Raw genomic sequence first — 17,326 nt, 5'->3', positions numbered from 1 at the left:
CCTCCACAATTTCAATATTTTTTAACAAATTTTCTTCAATTTATATTAAAAATATCTAATGTAATTTAAAAAATAAAATATCTAAACATAAATTGTTTAAAACAATGTAGTAAATCAGTATTAAAAAAATCTAAAAATTAATATATTTAAAAATTATCATTTACAAAACCTTTGAAATTCACTGGAAAAAACATAGATTTCAGCCATGTTATAGTTAGGAATTAGCATTTAAAAAACCTTAGAAATTCACTGAAAAAACCATAGGTTTCAGCCACGTTATAGTTAGGAATTAGCATTTAAAAAACCTTAGAAATTCACTGAAAAACCATAGGTTTCGCACATGTTATAGTTAGCTGGACATTTCACTCATACAAAACCATTGAAATGCCCCCGTTATAGTTAGTTCAGCTAACTATAGTTCGCGCGCCCGCAATCCACTGCTGATGACGTCACATATTTCATCACTCACGACATGGTAGGTGACATCACTCATGACATCTCAAATGACATCACTGATGACATCATCCTTGTGAAAGAGTGGCAGACCTCCTCTCACCGTTATATAACCTTTGATACACCCATTGAAAAATAGAAACTAACATTTTCAAAACAATGGAGATACCAATACCAGTTGGAACAACCAATTCAGTAATTCCAAAATCTAAATACACATCCACTCATTCACCAACAGTTCTATATAGTCACTCATACATGTACTCACTCATCATATGTACTGATACACCTATACATCCTGTTACACACCTACTCTCATACATAGAGTTAATCACACACATACTCACACATGCTAATAAATGATCAAACTTACTTGCATTTACAGCTATACACACACCACTGCACTTACTTCTACAGAAACGTACACATACTTACTCTCTTAAACAATCACTTATAGAAACACATACTTATTTATACAGGAATTCTTCCAATCTCTCACTCTCATATATACTCCTCACTTATATACATCAATACTCACATATACTAGTTTAAAACATATGTACTATGTACTCATAAAGACACTATTGAGACAGTCATTCACTCACTAACACACCCATACACACACTCATCCACCCATACAGTCCTGCACATAAGCTCTCTTCAAAACACATACAGTGAGTCACTCATTCATGAATCTATGTGCTAAGTAGTATCCCCCACTGAACCATACAGACACTCATACTGATACTCAAAAAACAACTAATAACTCATATAGACACTCATGCAGCTACCCACCAATCCAGGCAAACAGCTAAAGAAACAAAGTGAGACACTGATAGAGATATTTAAATATTTAAACATTACTCGCTAATACATGTATTCACTAAGATACATTTAATAAGTCAGTTATACAATCAATTTTACCCCAAAAAAAGATCCATTTAGACACTTACTTACCCATTTATTCTACCATCGACCTTTAGGTATACATATATAAAAAATATTTATTTTTCAGGAAGACACACATTCACTGGATGATGTCATCAGTGATGTCATTTGAGATGTCATCAGTGATGTCGTGAGTGATGCCACTGACCATGTCATGAGTGATGTAATATGTGACGTCATCAGCAGTGGATTCCGGGCACGCGAGTTATAGTTAGCTGAACTAACTAGAACGGGGGAATTTCAATGGTTTTGTACAAATGAAATGTCCAGCTAACTAGAACGCCCCTGAAACCTATGTTTTTTTCAGTGAATATATATATAGATATATCCTATCCCCTAGGCCTCTTGGGGGGGGGGGGTACCACAGGGCCACAACATTCATGTAATATGACTGTAAGACTCTATATGTCTTGTCTTTTGGTAAATGTGTATATTCCCCGCAGGAGGTCGTGTGAGGTCGTGGGGGTATTTGAGTTGGCTTTGTGGCCCAAAAAGCATCCTGCGCTTCGTTTATTATCGGCCACCGTCCTGGGGCTTACTAATGCCCTGGAGACCAACACCTCACCAGGGCTTATAATTTCTGCCTGACAAGGCACCCACATTAGAGGCCGGGCCCTGGGATATGGGACCCAGGAGCCGAAATCGGCCAGATAAGGGGCCATGCGCCACCCCGTCCATTGTTTATTTATTTTTAAACAAAAAAAAAAAAAAGGAGGATGGGATCCCCTGGCACGAAATTGCCCTGGGAGGGGGGATGTGCGATCCCCTCCCTTTCACTTTATATATTTATTTATTTATTTATTAAATGACCAGGCCCCAGGGGATGGGGTCCCGTAGCCGAAATCATCCCAGGAGGGGGCTATGCGTGCCCCCCTCCCTGAATAAAGAAAGAAGAAAAAAAAGACCAACTAGACGCCGGAGGCCCACTCCCTTCCCCAACTTCTCTGCAAAGGCGCCTCCTGGCACACTGCTAGTTTGGGGATTAAATCACCTTGGGTCCAGAGGTTCCTTGGGGGGCAAAAAGCCCTCCTGTTACCTCCATTAAGTCCCACACAGTGGGATTGCTGAGAGATCTTTAGAGGTCACGTCCCCTTTCGCCACCACTCTGCAAACAAGCCTCGTGGCTTACTGCTGGTTGGGGGATGAAGTCACCTTGGATGCTGGGGGTCCTAAGGCCAACAAGCTGTCCAGTTACCTCCAGTAAGTCCCAGATAGCCTGACTGCTGAGAGTAATTCAGAGGCCCCACCCCCTTTCTCCACCACTCTTCAAACACACCTCCTGGCACACTGCTGGTTGGAGGATTTAATCCCCTTGGCTACAGAGGGTTCTTGGGGGCCAACAAGCCATACTGTTACCACCAGTAAGTCCCATAGGGCACAACTGCAGTAAGGACTTCAGAGGCCATGACCCCTTTCTCCACCACTCTGTAAAAGTGCCTCTGGGTGCACTACTGCTTGGGGAAGGAAGTCCCTTTGGCTGCTGAGGGATCTTGCGGGACAAGAAACCCTCCTGTTACCTCCAGTAACTCCCTTACAGTGGGATTCCGGAGAGGTGTTTGGAAACCCCGCCCCTTTTCCCCACCACTCTGCAAACATGACTACTAGTAAAAAAAAACATAGGAAGTCACAAAAAAAAATCAAAGGCTACAGGGACGCTATAGCTAGGAAATAGAATTAGAAAAACCTTAGAAAGTCACTGGGAAAAAAAAGGTTACAGAGACGTTATAGTTAGGAAATACAATTTAAAAAACCTTAGATATTACAGAGACGTTATAGTTAGGCTGAGATTTCACTCTTACAAAACCAGTGAAATTCAGTAGTTATAGTTACCTGAGCGAACTATGGCTTACGCCCTCGCAATGCACTGCTTGTGACCTCACATATTACATCACTCATTTTTTTTGTTTAAATGTGTTTATTGAGTTTTGACAGTTCAGATACAATGAAACATAACTTTGTGTTTTGAAATTACATACTTATGTATACTTGTGATGTTTCGGCGAGCAGTTTTATATTGACATTGGACCTTATGCGTAATTGTTACATATCTATATCATGTTTCTGATGTTACAGGCGTAATATTTCAGTCTGTGATGATCATCTGTATCCCACGATGCATCTGTTAACATGTGCTTCTGGTGTGTGAGCTGTGTCTGCCTGTGCCTTTTTTAAGGGTCGTAATGTAATGCCTCAGTGACAGGGCTACTCGCCCCAACGGTTGGTGCCGATGTCATACCTGTTGGGTCTCATACTTGACTCAGAACGTTCGTGATGAACTAGAGTGATAACTAGGGGAGTAACAGGGGTGTGTGCAGGTGGAGGGGGGATGTTCACTGTTTGATGGTCAGTGGCCAGTTTGGCAGTTCAGGGCTATACGTGTGCAGGGACGTTGAAAATAACTCCTTAGTGATCATGGGAGTTGCGCTACCTGTTTGAAGCCCTCCCTGATATATGTTCAACCCGGCTTGTTGTGCCTGTCCAACGAGTGTAACTAGGTTGTGGGTGTCGTCTGGGGAGGGGCGTCTCGGGAGGACCCTCCCGTGTGGTTTGTTGTTTGAAGTGATGTAGCAGTTGTGCCCATTCCATGGATATTGGGTGCTTACGTGTTCCTTTCACCTCCTCGGCTCGCAACCTGTCATCCCCAGCACCCTATTTTGTAACTGCACCAACCCAGGCCTCCATTGGGGGACCCTTCAGGGCTCGCCAGTACATGGCTATTCCTCTCTTTTCCAATAATAGAGAAAGGGACATAAACTGGATTTGCACCACATATTACATCATTCATGTAATGAAATGTCATCACCAAAGCAACCAGCTCCAATCTGGGAATTCATAATAAATTCAACATCACAATTAAAATCTATTTTTGTTTTTACTTTATTGACAAATGTGTATCCAGTGTATGTGGAAAAAGAGCAAGGACTAGCTATTTGGTACATTTTGCGGATACTACCATGATGAACTCTGTCCTGGTTAAATTCAGTTTTAAACCATTCAGCCACTATTTTATTGGCAATGGAATTCAGAATAATGTATGGGGAAAAACACAATATTTCACAGTTCAATAATTTTAAGGTTTCATGCAGCAGTTACTGTAAAATAAATCACAATATTTATCATAGTTCAACATACCGCATTTAATCCTGAAAATGTCATCCACTAATCCTTCATATACAACTTGGGAACAGAGGGGTGTAACATAATCCACATCTTGAAAAGAAAAAAAAAGTTTATAAACCAATTTTGATGCAGTACTATACAAATTGCTTACATGTTCTCAACCAGAACTTATTTGGACCTACATTTGTACACATGTTCAAAAAAGCAACATACATATATGTGTTTTGCAATGCTGACCAACAATAGATTAGTAGTTTGATATCACTAGTCACACATTTTTTCAGCCTCTGCTATTCTGTCTCATCACACTGTCAACCAGGGTATGTAGTGCAGATTTTTCTACCTAGTGAAAGATACTTCTGATTTTGTTAAAGAAAAGAGGATTAGCAATATGTCTCTGGTCACTGCTCTGGTTAGACAATTAATTGAGAACACTAACTTTCACAACATCAGTTCAGAACACTAACTTTCACAACTTCAGTTCAGTGAAATGAAAGGACCAACCACAATTAAATACAGTTAACCAATCATAATTCATTAAATATTATGTGTATTCCTCAAAGCTATCTCTAGAGGTGACTTTCGTTCTTCTTTCTTCGTGTATTTGTCAAACAAAATGATTTAAACTTTGGTGCTCAAACTCCACAATGCTGGCTTTCTTTCATGCAGACATGTTATTGAACACTTACTGTTATCCTTCTTAAGATGTTCCTGTTAAAAAATCATAACAGGGCCAAAAAAGGAAATGGAAATATAAAGTTGCATTATTTAGAAAATTGTAAATTTCACTGGCCAGGTGGGGAAATCTGCGCTTATCACAAGATCGGAATCATATATATATTTATATATATATACTAGCAGCCCGTCCCGACGTTGTCCGGGTAGGCTTTGCGAGGTGAAAGGCAGCTCCTTTCTCTCTCTTACCAATCACCCCTTTTTGCCCACTTCCCCTCAAACTACCTGGCCTTCTGTTCTGAGAGCCTCAGGTTCACCTGTCCGGGCCATCCAATTTGCCATCATGGTTTCTTTTCGGCTGCAGTTCCTGTGAAATGCTAATCTGTTTGTTTACCTGACAGCTCTCACCAGAGAGGCAGTGTCCACCCCTCTCTCCCCCCATCACACTCCACTCCCCCATCATCTGTAGCAGGAGGTGCCCCAGGCACATACATTCCTGCGATTCCTCCCACGGGGAAGTCAGGGTGGAGGGAGAGTCCTGAAAACAAATGTGGCTGGCTGCAGCTTGTTTTCATTTGAGGAAGCAGTTTACCCCCCCTCCCCCACCTCGAAGCTCCACGGGAGAACGAGTGAACTGGGCCACTCCACTTGCATGCACTCTACTCGCCCGCTACGCGTAATATATACCCCAAAGTTCCCTGTGCCTCTTTCTTCCTCCCCAACGCACCATCGCAGAGCTTCAGGCCATCCACACCATTTCCACAGTTTCCCCCAGCTCCACAGCCCTCAGCTTCTGCCCCGCCGCGCCCCCACCCTACCTGCAGCACATGGGAGCTGGGTCCAGCCACAGGATGTCTGGCCTAACTGGGGCGGGACGTCTGCGGTTGGGAAAAAGGGCTTAGTTGTTTGGGCTGCGAGCATGCATGCGGGCTTACAGCGAAGCTGTCAGGCGCGACTTACGTTCACCGACAGGGTTGCCGAACGCAGCGTTTCTTTTCCTCCCCACGGCTCCACTGTCGCTGCCGCTCTCTTCACCATGATGGTGGCGGACATTGCACTGAACCGGGTGTCGGTTCCGCTGTCCTCCCAGTGCTACTGTCCGGACGCCGAACGCCGCGTTTACGTAAAGCCATGCCCACCCGCCATTGCGCCTCTCGCAAGAGTTGTATACGCCGCGTTCATATCACTGTATGCATACGTCCAAGGACTACTTTTCCCCTAACGTTCTTTCCCCCCCCTAATGTATATGGTGTGGAGATGTATAGCCTATGTCCATCTCCTGGACCTCCCTTTTCCAACGCTGTATTGGGTGTTGTGATTGGTGCTGTACTTCCAGAGTTTACCCGGCTCAAAGGTTCACAGTTCTCTCTTTATAATAGTAGTATAGATGACAATGAATGAACTCCAGTAGGGCAACCCAGGGGAGGTGAAAGTTTGGACATGAAGGCTATTTTATATGTGACTGAAATTGTTGAATTATTATTTGTATGCAATTGTTTACATGCAAAATAAAATTAAAATATATTTTTAAAGAAATTGGATAATGTGCACAGTGGAGAAGGAAAGGCTGGTACAGATGATACAGATTGTGGCTTGTGGTGAAGAAGCAGTGGAGGTTTCAGTCAGGGCTGTGGACTCCAGGGAGATGGCAGGTGGTGGAGAGAGGAACAGATGCTGCAGAAATGGACCAGTCACTTCTTGTGGCGTTCCAGACATAGGGCTATCAGTGCCATATTGATGCTGGGCTTCAGAGTTGATAACTTGGACAACCGTGAAGGCAGCAGTCCACATTTGAGTGCTAGTATGTCCCTGTGTAGTGAGCAATGGAGACACAAGCAGGGTGATAAAGGCATTTGTTCAGGACCATCTATTGCCCTTGGGTTACTCTGGTCCAACCATGGACAAAAAGTACGTATAGACTACAATCCAAGTCTGCCAGTTCATCTGCCACTCATGAAAAAGACATGGTCATGAAGGTGTTGGTGGACACCAGTTGGTGTGATCCAATTTTGAAAAAAAGTAGTTCAAATGCAGGAGGATCTGCACATCCTTCTCTTCTCGCAGATCTGTGCTGAAACACAGCCAAGAGTAGATTTTTGGGGGACATCAGAAAGGAATTAGAGGGTCTGGCATTGTCAGCATCTCAGTGGGCAACAGCTAAACTGAAAGTGCCAGGAGATGGTAAATCCTATATCCATGTGAGAACTGAATCTGCCTGATCTTGCTCAGGTGAGTCAAGAGCAGGACATGAATCTACCAAGCAATGTACTCTTCCACTGATCAGACTGCTGGATAATCTGCATCTTAGTTTGCAGTTGTCGCTTGATTCTGCTCAGCTGTCAAGACCTCATTTGATTCAGAATTAGGGGGACACAGCTGAAGTACGTTTTGTAACTTTCTTTTTCAGTGATGGTGTTTGTTGTCTCTAGTGTCCATTGTCTTTACCTCTATTGACCCTTTTTCCTCACTTTCCCCCTACCATTCATATGGCGTGTCTTGGTATAGTTGTGTGGTTCACAGAATTCTTGAAAATGTTGGTACCCTCAAATAAGTTTTAGGTTTAGAGGTGGGAGAATTTGTGACACTTTTTGTTGTCGTGTCTCTTGTTTTGTGTACAAGAATGGCGATTATCACCTTAGATGCGGCGCAAATATCCCTCCCCAGTGCTGCGCTGTCCATTGGAACTAGTGCTGAATGGACGTCCAATGGTCGTGCGCAGCACTGGGGAGGTAGTGCTGCCGTCGGCCAACGCCCCGACGCAGCACTTAAGAGGTTATGTAGTGGGCTTCAGACCCATTTTTGTTTGTGATTGCAATAAAATATATTTACATTACAACAATATACTAAGTTCCTTAGTGAACATATCACAAAGGAGAACATACTTGGTTTTAGATCCAACTTAAGATGAGGCTTTGTGCCCCTATGTTGTGGTTTATTTCTCATGGCACACCTGGCATATCTTAGAAGGCATGTAGCTTTATGTGCCTGTGCTCTCCTACAGCTCATGAGGACTGGAGATCAAAAGGATTCCCTGTTCAGAGGGGACATTGCCTGCTGGATTGAGCCTGTTGGAGCAGGACCAAGACCGATTTCCATATGGTCTGGCGTTGCAAAGTGCGCAAAAATCATTTGGCTGAATGACTGCTCATTGATACAGCAAAACATTACTAAAAATTCTCCTTACCGTGCTCTTCCAGTCTCGGCGGATAAAGGTGAAAAAGAGGGTCCCATTAGGGATCTGCGTATTCACAAACTCTGCCTTAACATCTTTGCCGGTGAAAGTGGTGACAGCCTGAACCATCTTGTAAACAAGTAGGAGAGAAAGGGTGGTTGACCTTAAAGGTCTAGTAGGAACTCCTGGTCCCCTTTGATTTAATACTTGAACAAAAAGGAGGAGTAACCACTAGGGGTACTTAATACCTATACATTAGTATGGTATTGAGGTGCAAGCCCTGCAACCCAATCTGGGACAATCCTTTGTCCTTAGAAGACCCCTCACTCACCAACCTAGTTGGTGACATGCTTCATCATCGGGGTCCCACCCGGATAGCCGAATGCCATCCAGGTGTGCTGCGACACCTGATTAGAGTGGAGCTGTTTATTTTGATTATATGTGATAAGGGTAGATCAAAGCGTGGTTAAAAGTTGTCACACCGCTACCCACTCAGATACTTTATTCTGGAGTGGTTGGACAACCAATAAAAATAATTACATGTGGCACCTTTGCCTAATTAGGTAGGCTGTGGTGTCATATAGAAGTAGAATAGTGGTGATTAGGTTTAAAAAATAGGTCTACATGTTTCAACCTTTGTGTGACTAGAGAGGTTTTCTTCAGGACCAGTGTGAGGTAGGCTGGGAGGTCTACACACGCTAAGGTGTATCCTGCCCTCGCCTACTTGTGATAGTGAAACCACAAATCGGTGATTTCTTTAAAAAGTGTTCTTCTCCGTGATGATCGGAAAAAACGTGTGGAAATAAAGCAGGAAAAAAGAGGGTGCGGTGAGGGCGATGTACTCGTGTACAAACATACATGGAAATGTGCATAGTGCACTCTGTGAGGCTGAATGCCCGTGGGCGCGTCTGGCGCAGCCGTGACTGACACTGGTATGCGTGCTGTCGTGAAAACAGACGTTTACTGCCATCATGGTATTCCACAACATTCAAACCAGTGTAGTATCGTGAGCCAATTGAATTGGATCGCCGCTGTTCCAGTGCGTGTCAAAGCGACATAAATGGTTACATCCCAAAGGTGTCTATGCCCCGAACTTGGAGTGTGCCATAATAGGAAATGATTAATGCGGCGCGAAAAAGATCTTAAGTGCAAGTGATTTAAGATTGTGTTTTTAAAAACAAGCACTCGTAACACTAGCATACAAACAAGGGCAGCACAAACAGTCATACACATGTGGAAATAAAGGAATTCATTCTTACTCAAAGCACACTGATTTAGGGCTTCATGAGATCCCCCGACCCTGCGTTACCGTTCAGCCACCATCTAGGAGGGAAAGCGGTGAGGAAATGTGAAGGTATAAGTGGTTCAGTCGAACATGGATTCGTGGGGTCGGGTAGTTTAAGGACTTACTTGTGGCATGAGGAGGTTTGGCAGGTTAGCCTAGTAGCAGGTCGGTAGGGAGCTCCGTTGGAGTGAATCACGGGCTCTACCGTGATGCTGAAGTATACTTCCCTGTTTGCCGGCGGGGGGCGGGGTGGAGTCACGTGAACCCCGTTTGCTAGGGCAACATGGGCTTGAGTCAGACCCCAGGCTTGCGCAGCCTCAGACGGCTGGGCTACATCAAGTGGCGTTGTGAGCCCAGGTTAGAAATGGGAAAGGGGTTAAACGACCGCATTTGTGCTGCTCGTTATTCTGAAAATATAAGTGCTCGTCAGCGTAAAAGTGGACCTGGACAGGGTGCATATATTAGTAAGGTCCAAGGCTGATCAGATCACATACCCACGGTGTTAGTATAGGATGCCACCATAATCACTAGCTTATTAAAACCTATTAAAAGGGGGGATCTAGAAACAGATTAGTCATCAGGGGGTTGGAGTGGTGACAGGATTATGATAGGAGAGATCTCAGCCCATGGGCTCTACCTGGAGAGCACAGTGTTCCAGGGAATGTTATCGTTCAACCCTGTGCTCTGGGTGGACAGATTATATATCCAACGTTGTTCTTTCTCATAGAGTCGTTGAGATAGTCTGTCACCATGAGTCAGCTGTTCTATGACCGTCCATGTCATGCCGTTGGGCGTGTGGTTTAAGGTGAGGTAGTGTTCAGTCAGTTTTGTCATGGACTTTTTGCACCGGATCGCACTCCTATGTTCACAAATCCGCTGCTTCACCTTCCTGCTGGTCATGCCTATGTAGCGAAGTTTGCAAGGACAAACGATAAAGTAAACTACGTTTGTCCTGTTACAATTGGTGTGTGACCTGATGGTCCACGTTTTTCCTGGTTCCAAACATAGGGTTTTTGTATTCTCCGTCAAGTGGCATATGCTGCAGATACCACATTTGTAGTGGCCAGTGACATTTGCGAGACCCCAGGCGTTGAGGACTGTTGATGATTGTGTTCCTATAATTCTAGGTCTTGTGTTCACAACTGCGTCCCTTATGTTCCTGGCACGTTTAAAAGAGAAAAGGGGTTTCTCCCATTTCAAATTGCCTGTGTTCAATATTTGCCAGTGTTTATTGATGGCATTGGTCACATTGTTTGATGCTGGACTATAGGTAGTCACACAGGTCAGTGGAATTTTATTGTTGATCTTTGTGACATCTTCCAGTATAGTCTCACCTTGCTGGTTTCTGGCTCTTTTCTGACATTTGTTCAGAATTTTGGTTGGATAGCCCCTTGTCTTTAATTTCGAGGTAAGGTCTCTTGCTTGTTCACGATAGTCATTCAAATTACTGCAGTTCCTGCGTATTCTCAGGATTTGCCCGTAAGGCAGGTTTTCCCTCAATGGTCTGGGGTGGAGGCTGTCGAACCTAAGCAGGTTGTTCTTTGCTGTAGGTTTATAATGGGTTCTCGAGTGTAGTTGTCCATTTACCTTGTTGATGACTAGGTCCAGGAAGACCATGGTTATGGGGTCTTTTGTGTAGGTGAACCTCAAGTTTTTGTCCCGGGTATTGAGCCAATCGAAAAAGGAGATCAAGGTAGCCTCAGGTTCCTGCCAGATGACAAAGATGTCATCTATGTAACATTTCCAAAACGTTATATATGTTCCAAAGGGGTTGTTGTCGTTAAGGATGAACTGTTCCTCAAAATCATACACGTATAGTCCAGCTATACTTGGGGCAAAAGTGCTGCCCATAGAAGTACCCCCTGTTTGGAGGTACAGTGTTCCTTCAAATTCAAAAAAGTTCTTTTTAAGAGCCAGTCTGGCGCACTCTAAAATGAAATTCTTAGGTGTCCTATGCGTCCATTCCTCTTTGTTGAGTACCTTTTCCAGAACTTTTAGGGTGTCGTCCTGGGGTATGCTCGTGTAGAGGCTCTCTATGTCAAAACTCACGAGCAGGGTATTTTCGTCGACCTCAACCTGGTCGAGCAGTTGCAGAAGGTTCTTAGTATCCCGGATGTACGTTGTCGTTTTTTGTACCAATGTTCAAGTTCAAATGACTTTATTCGATTGTTAACATTACAATCATAAAAGCACAATTCATAAGCATACAGTTAAAAACAGATTATCATTTCATTAGTGAGACAAGAATTTACTTAAACAATATAAAACAAGAGTAACAGGCAGGATAAACATTTTAAGAATATAAATAGTTACAGCAAGATAAAAAAGTTTAAAATACCTAACAGCAACAGCAGCATAATTATCCCTCCATACTTTTTCTGAAAGTAATTGTTAATTTCAGAAAACTGCATACAAATAAGGTGCAGTCACAATTCAGAAGTTGAAGGTAGTAAAGTGCTGGTTTAATCTGTGCAAATTTCAGTTCTTTGAGGCAGGGTTTTAGATATAGCCTCCGGGGTACTATGTAATAAGGACAGATAAATAAAAAGTGTGCCAGATCTTGCGGAGACTTTCCGTCGCAGCCGCAAACTGGCAACACTTGACCTCGATGGGCCCCACTCGGTACCGCCAGTAAGAGATGAAACAAGTCAAAACGGAACCTTGTTAATAGATAACGTTCGTAGCCAGTCATGGGCCATGATAGATATGGTTCCATTTGTAGACAGGTTTTAAGTAAAGCGTGTTTCCTAACACTGTCTTTCTGTAGCTCAACCTCCTCCCGGGCAAAATATCTGGTTGTCATAAATGTGTTTTTCACAAAAGTGACATCTAATTTAGTGATGGAGTTTGGGGTTAAAAATAGATCAGGCCGTCCTATTTCAGTGAGGCGATCATTAATATACTTCAGCCACAGGACCTTAAACCTACCATCCCATGTTAAGGCTTCTTTTAATATATCATGGGTAAGAGGTATGTCGTTATTTAGCCAGCAATTCAACCAACAGAATAGGGGATTAGCTGCTATCCTATCACTTAAGTAGGGCACACCTAGCTCCTCATGTACAGAGAAGTTTCCGGTTCCCCTTGGCAGCCTCAGTATCTTCTTCAAGAAGTTATTTTCTACAACCTCCAGGTCCCGCGTCTGGCTATAGCCCCAGAGCTCACTTCCGTAGCAAGCAACGGCAACGCTCTTTGCCTGGTATAATTTAAGCAAGGCAGCCACCGGACTATTGCCCATTTTCCTCGCGAAATCAAGTATAGCCACGTTAACGCGGGTTACCTCACCCTTCTTCTTAAGGACAGCGGGGCCCCAAGATAGTTGGTGAGCTAGAAGGACCCCAAGGTATGAAAAGGTTTTGGAGGTTGGAATTTTTTCCCCATTTATGTTAAAAAGATTGGGTTTTCGTGACCCCAGGCCAGTCTTCATAACATAGGACTTAGAATTGTTAATACTCAGGCCTCAAGACTCCATGAAATCAAAGAAGGAATTTAAAAGTGTCTGGAGGCCGATTGCTATCCTTGAAATAAGGACAGCATCGTCCGCGTAGAGCAGAACTGGAACGCCTTTTCGGCCTACATAGGGGTAATCCGCTCCGGTTTTTAACAAGTATTCCTCTAACTCGTTAATATACAAGTTAAAGAGGAATGGAGCTAGAATGCACCCCTGTCGAACACCCTGATTAATTCTGATATCCCCCATCACTTTCAGATCTTGGGTATATCGAACGTTAGCTCTTGTATCGGAGTGCAGGTCAGCCAGTAAATTAATTAAATTCTGTTCTACGCCCATCTTTAGCATGGTGCCCCATAATTTGGCTCTGTCCACACAATCAAATGCGGACGATAAGTCCATAAAAGCCATGTGGACTGTTCCCTGCCTAGCCAAGGTGTATTTACCAAAAATCAAATACAGGTTCAGACACTGGGTAACTGTCGAGTGACCAGGTCTGAAACCATATTGTATTGGGGATATAACATTGTTCTCATTATCCCATGCAGTTAATCTATTCAGGATTACACCCCTACCACTTTGGCTACAGAGTTGATTAGAGATATTGGCCTGTAGCATAACGGGCTACTACGATCGCCCTTTTTAAGCACAGGCACCATAGTCGATAACCCCCACGACTTTGGGCATCTAGAGGCCGCAGCTGCATTTACTACAGCAGTAAGGACAGGGGCCCATAATGAGATACAAGATTTAAAAAGGTCCGGAGGCAAGCCATCCGGGCCTGGGGCCTTGTTACTAGTTAACCCTTGAATGCCCTGTTCTACTTCATTAACTGAAAAACACAAAAAATTCTCCATAGGAGTTGAAAAGCCGTTTTCTGCCTGTTGCTCATTGCTTTTAAAAATTGCATTAAAATGGGTGACCCAGTCCTCCTCTGAGATGTTAGTACCAAGTGCAGTGTCACTGAGATTGTCAAACAGAGGTTTATTAATAATTTCCCAAAATTTGCTACTGTTACCCAGGACTGATGGATCAAGCAGAGACTCCCAGGTGCAAGCCTTAATTTCTTTTTTTCGTTTAGCAAGAGATTTCTTGTAAATCGATCGCAGAATTTTGATTTGGCCTGGGTCTCTGGGTTTGGTTTTTAGTGCCTTTCTCAGATCTCTGCTTGCCTTAGAGCAAAAGTGGTCAAACCTTTTAGGATTACTTCTAGTTTGTCCCTTCACTGGGACTGTTAACATAGATGCTACTGATAACACCACAACCTCAAAAACAGCTGGAGTTTGGTCTGGGGATGTCGCTGGTAACACACAAGCCGCAAGTTCCTCACCACATGACTTATTAATTTCAGTGTACAGGTTTTCATGGTTTACCATTGACCATTTCAATCGACGTTTACCATTTATACATTTTAAGGTTCCCCGGCCTTCACAGTTCATTCGCTGTTCAAATACACCTCCACCCAGTCTGATGGTTATAGGATTATGATCACTATAGATGTTCGTTTGAATGGTGAATCTGGAGGCCTGATTAGCAAGATCAGCAGATAATAATATGTGATCTATAAAGGACCCCTGGCCTGAGACTTTAAATGTGGAGGCATCAATGACCTTGGACTCAGGCACCATGGACATGGCTACAGTTAGGTTATTTTCATTCAGCAAATCGTTGAGACACATTCCACGCCTGGAGTGGTCAAAATGAAAACCGTTCACACTATTACACCCCAAGGATCCCATGGGGGTAACTCCTGGGTTACCACACGAGTGTACATTAAAATCACCTGCGATCAATAAGTTACGTGACAGAGTACCTGCTCCCTCTCTCAACATCTCATTCAAAAGCAGTATATTACATTCCCCTTGGCTATTTATGGCATTGTAAAAATTAATTAAGGTCAGGGCATGTTTGCCTCTCTTCAATTCAAGCACTTGAATATTCCGATTTGCATGGTACCAATTACTTACTTGGCAGGTAAGTGACAGATTAATAAAGATAGCCAGGCCCCCCTTTGCTCTTCCACTAATTCAGGGAGCTGCTGGCCTAAGGAAGCTTTGGTAACCCTCGATAAAGGCATTATTATCTTCCATCCATGTCTCTTGGAGGCATATGACTGCATATTTCCTAACAAATGCCAACCAGGCAGGATCCCATATTTTATCAACCAGACCCGCTATATTCCAGGAGACTAAACTCGCATTACAAACATCACCAGGCTCTGTTCCAATGACAACCTCTGTGGTTATAGGTTCTAATAACAACCGATTACGTTGTTCTGCGTGTGTGTCTCCCTGAGTTTCTATTGTCGAAGGGTTTGGTTCTCCATGGATTGGAAGAAGGTTAAAAGCCTCGGGCAGATCATGCAATGTACTATTGTGCACATGTGGTACGGGGCTATCCATTAAGGGATCTATATCTAGCTCTACCTGACTGTTGGTATCTGTTTCAGCGGTTGGAGAGGGATCAGTTACCACTTGTGTAGCCCTAATTTCCCCATGTTCAGGATTACTTTGCATGTGACCAGTATGCGTTGATATGGTTGGGGCAGCATGTAGTCAGTCGACCCCCTCCAAACCACTCTGATCATAAAAAGCATCAAACCTATTTGAGATAGGTACATTGTAGTGCATATTAGGGTATATTAGTTGAGAGTGGTCACGATGGTGATACAACCCGTGTGAGGCCTCCCATCTCTCGTGATAATTTGCTGGGTGGTTAACCTGTCTGGTCTCCCAGGGTATATCTCTCCGATACTGTCTTTGATCTCCTGCAGTGTAGTGTCCATGATTCCTTGGAGTTACTCCATCATGATATAGATTGAAATTATCATAAGTTTTCTCCTGCTCTGTTATAGGATATGGGTACACTTTACTTAGACTGTGATCACTTGAGGGATAAAAATAACTTAGATCCATAGTACGGATCAAACTGCTAATCGAGCCATCCTTCCAGCTAGTAATGTGTCTTGCCGCATGTTTGTCCTTAAAGTTGACGACAATGCAGTCACCCTCAGTAGATTTAAATCTGTGCCCCACCCAGTCGACCCTCCTAACATTTGTTATTTTGCCACTAATGTGGGGAGGGATCGGTCTATGGGCGGTTAGCCAGTGACTCACTTTGTTTTTCAGATCCCCATAGCTCTCTACCTTACCTACTTCTAATTGCGGTACACCAATCATTACTATGGTGTATACGTGAGATTCAGGAGGGAGATTAATGTGAATGGGTTTTTTAGGTTGTGTCAGCTTAGGTGTTTGCACTAGTCATGTATTTATCGCTGTATTTTGTGTTGGTGTTGGCCTTTGAGGCTCAGTCTGATCATCAAGTGAATCAGGGGGTAAACCTTCCGCAGCCCATTCACTCTCGTTTCTACCAATTGTGGAACCATCTGGGATAGTGGGCAGAGTCAGAGTTACTGCCGTTTGGATATTTGCACGTGCAGGCGAGTTTGGAATGTTATGGTCTATAACACCCGGAGAAGGGGTAGATGACGAATTAGAACTATCACTTTGAGTATTTTTCTTGGCTCGTGTCTTTTTAGTGTTAGTTTGCTTATGGGTGCTGTTGGCCGGTAAAAGGCTGTTCTTCGGTGAGGGTGCACTGAGAATTTTTAACATGCTCATAGTGTCCTCTTTTTGAGACTTTTCGAACTTCACAAAGGTTTGCTCTATACTGATGATTCTTTCGCTTATAGGCTGCAAAAGGGATCTAACTAGATGTTTCAAATCTGTCAGGTATAGTTTATCTGTCGTACTTGCCCTATCGGTCTGGCTTGTCTGGTCTATGGAAGTTTTAATGTACTCTGGCTGAGTTTCATTAGGCAATAATAATACGCCCTGGTTAGAAGACGTTGCAATCAAATTAGGTGTTTTAGTAATTGGTTTGGCCAGTCTAAAGTTTAACCAAACATCCTTTGCTGAGGGCTTGTGATTTCCTAATGGTCGATATGTTTTCCTCACTATAGATTTAGTTTTTTTCCCATATCGCCGTTTCGTCCTTTTTGGGGAAAGTGGTTTGCCTGCTACTGTTATATTTGCAAGGGGTGAACTTACAGCGAGTACATCCCCTGACCTTGGGGAGTTTAATGACATAATTCCCGGTTGAGACAGGCACAGATTTTCCCCAGAATTGGAAATAAACAAAGGACTTCCTTCTATGCTATTTAGTGGTATAGGTGAGGCTAATGATGCATTTTTCCTACTACTTTGGCCACTGGGTAACC

General features: G+C 43.4%; 1 protein-coding gene across 2 annotated transcripts in view; it reads right to left on the bottom strand.

Annotated features, from left to right (window-relative positions):
• Nucleotides 1–17,326, bottom strand: part of VPS33B (VPS33B late endosome and lysosome associated) — a 792,141-nt gene that overhangs the window by 501,474 nt on the left and 273,341 nt on the right. For both annotated transcript variants that reach the window (XM_086958170.1, XM_086958171.1), the window contains exon 11: nt 4,534–4,611. In XM_086958170.1, coding sequence (XP_086814296.1) covers nt 4,534–4,611 — 78 coding nt within the window. The remainder of the gene's footprint in view (nt 1–4,533; nt 4,612–17,326) is intronic.

The sequence above is a fragment of the Lissotriton vulgaris genome, chromosome 2_1 (genome assembly GCF_964263255.1).
Source record: "Lissotriton vulgaris chromosome 2_1, aLisVul1.2, whole genome shotgun sequence".
NCBI lineage: Eukaryota > Metazoa > Chordata > Amphibia > Caudata > Salamandridae > Lissotriton > Lissotriton vulgaris.
Note: the sequence above shows the minus strand (reverse complement) of the source record. Positions and strands in the feature narration are given on the sequence as shown.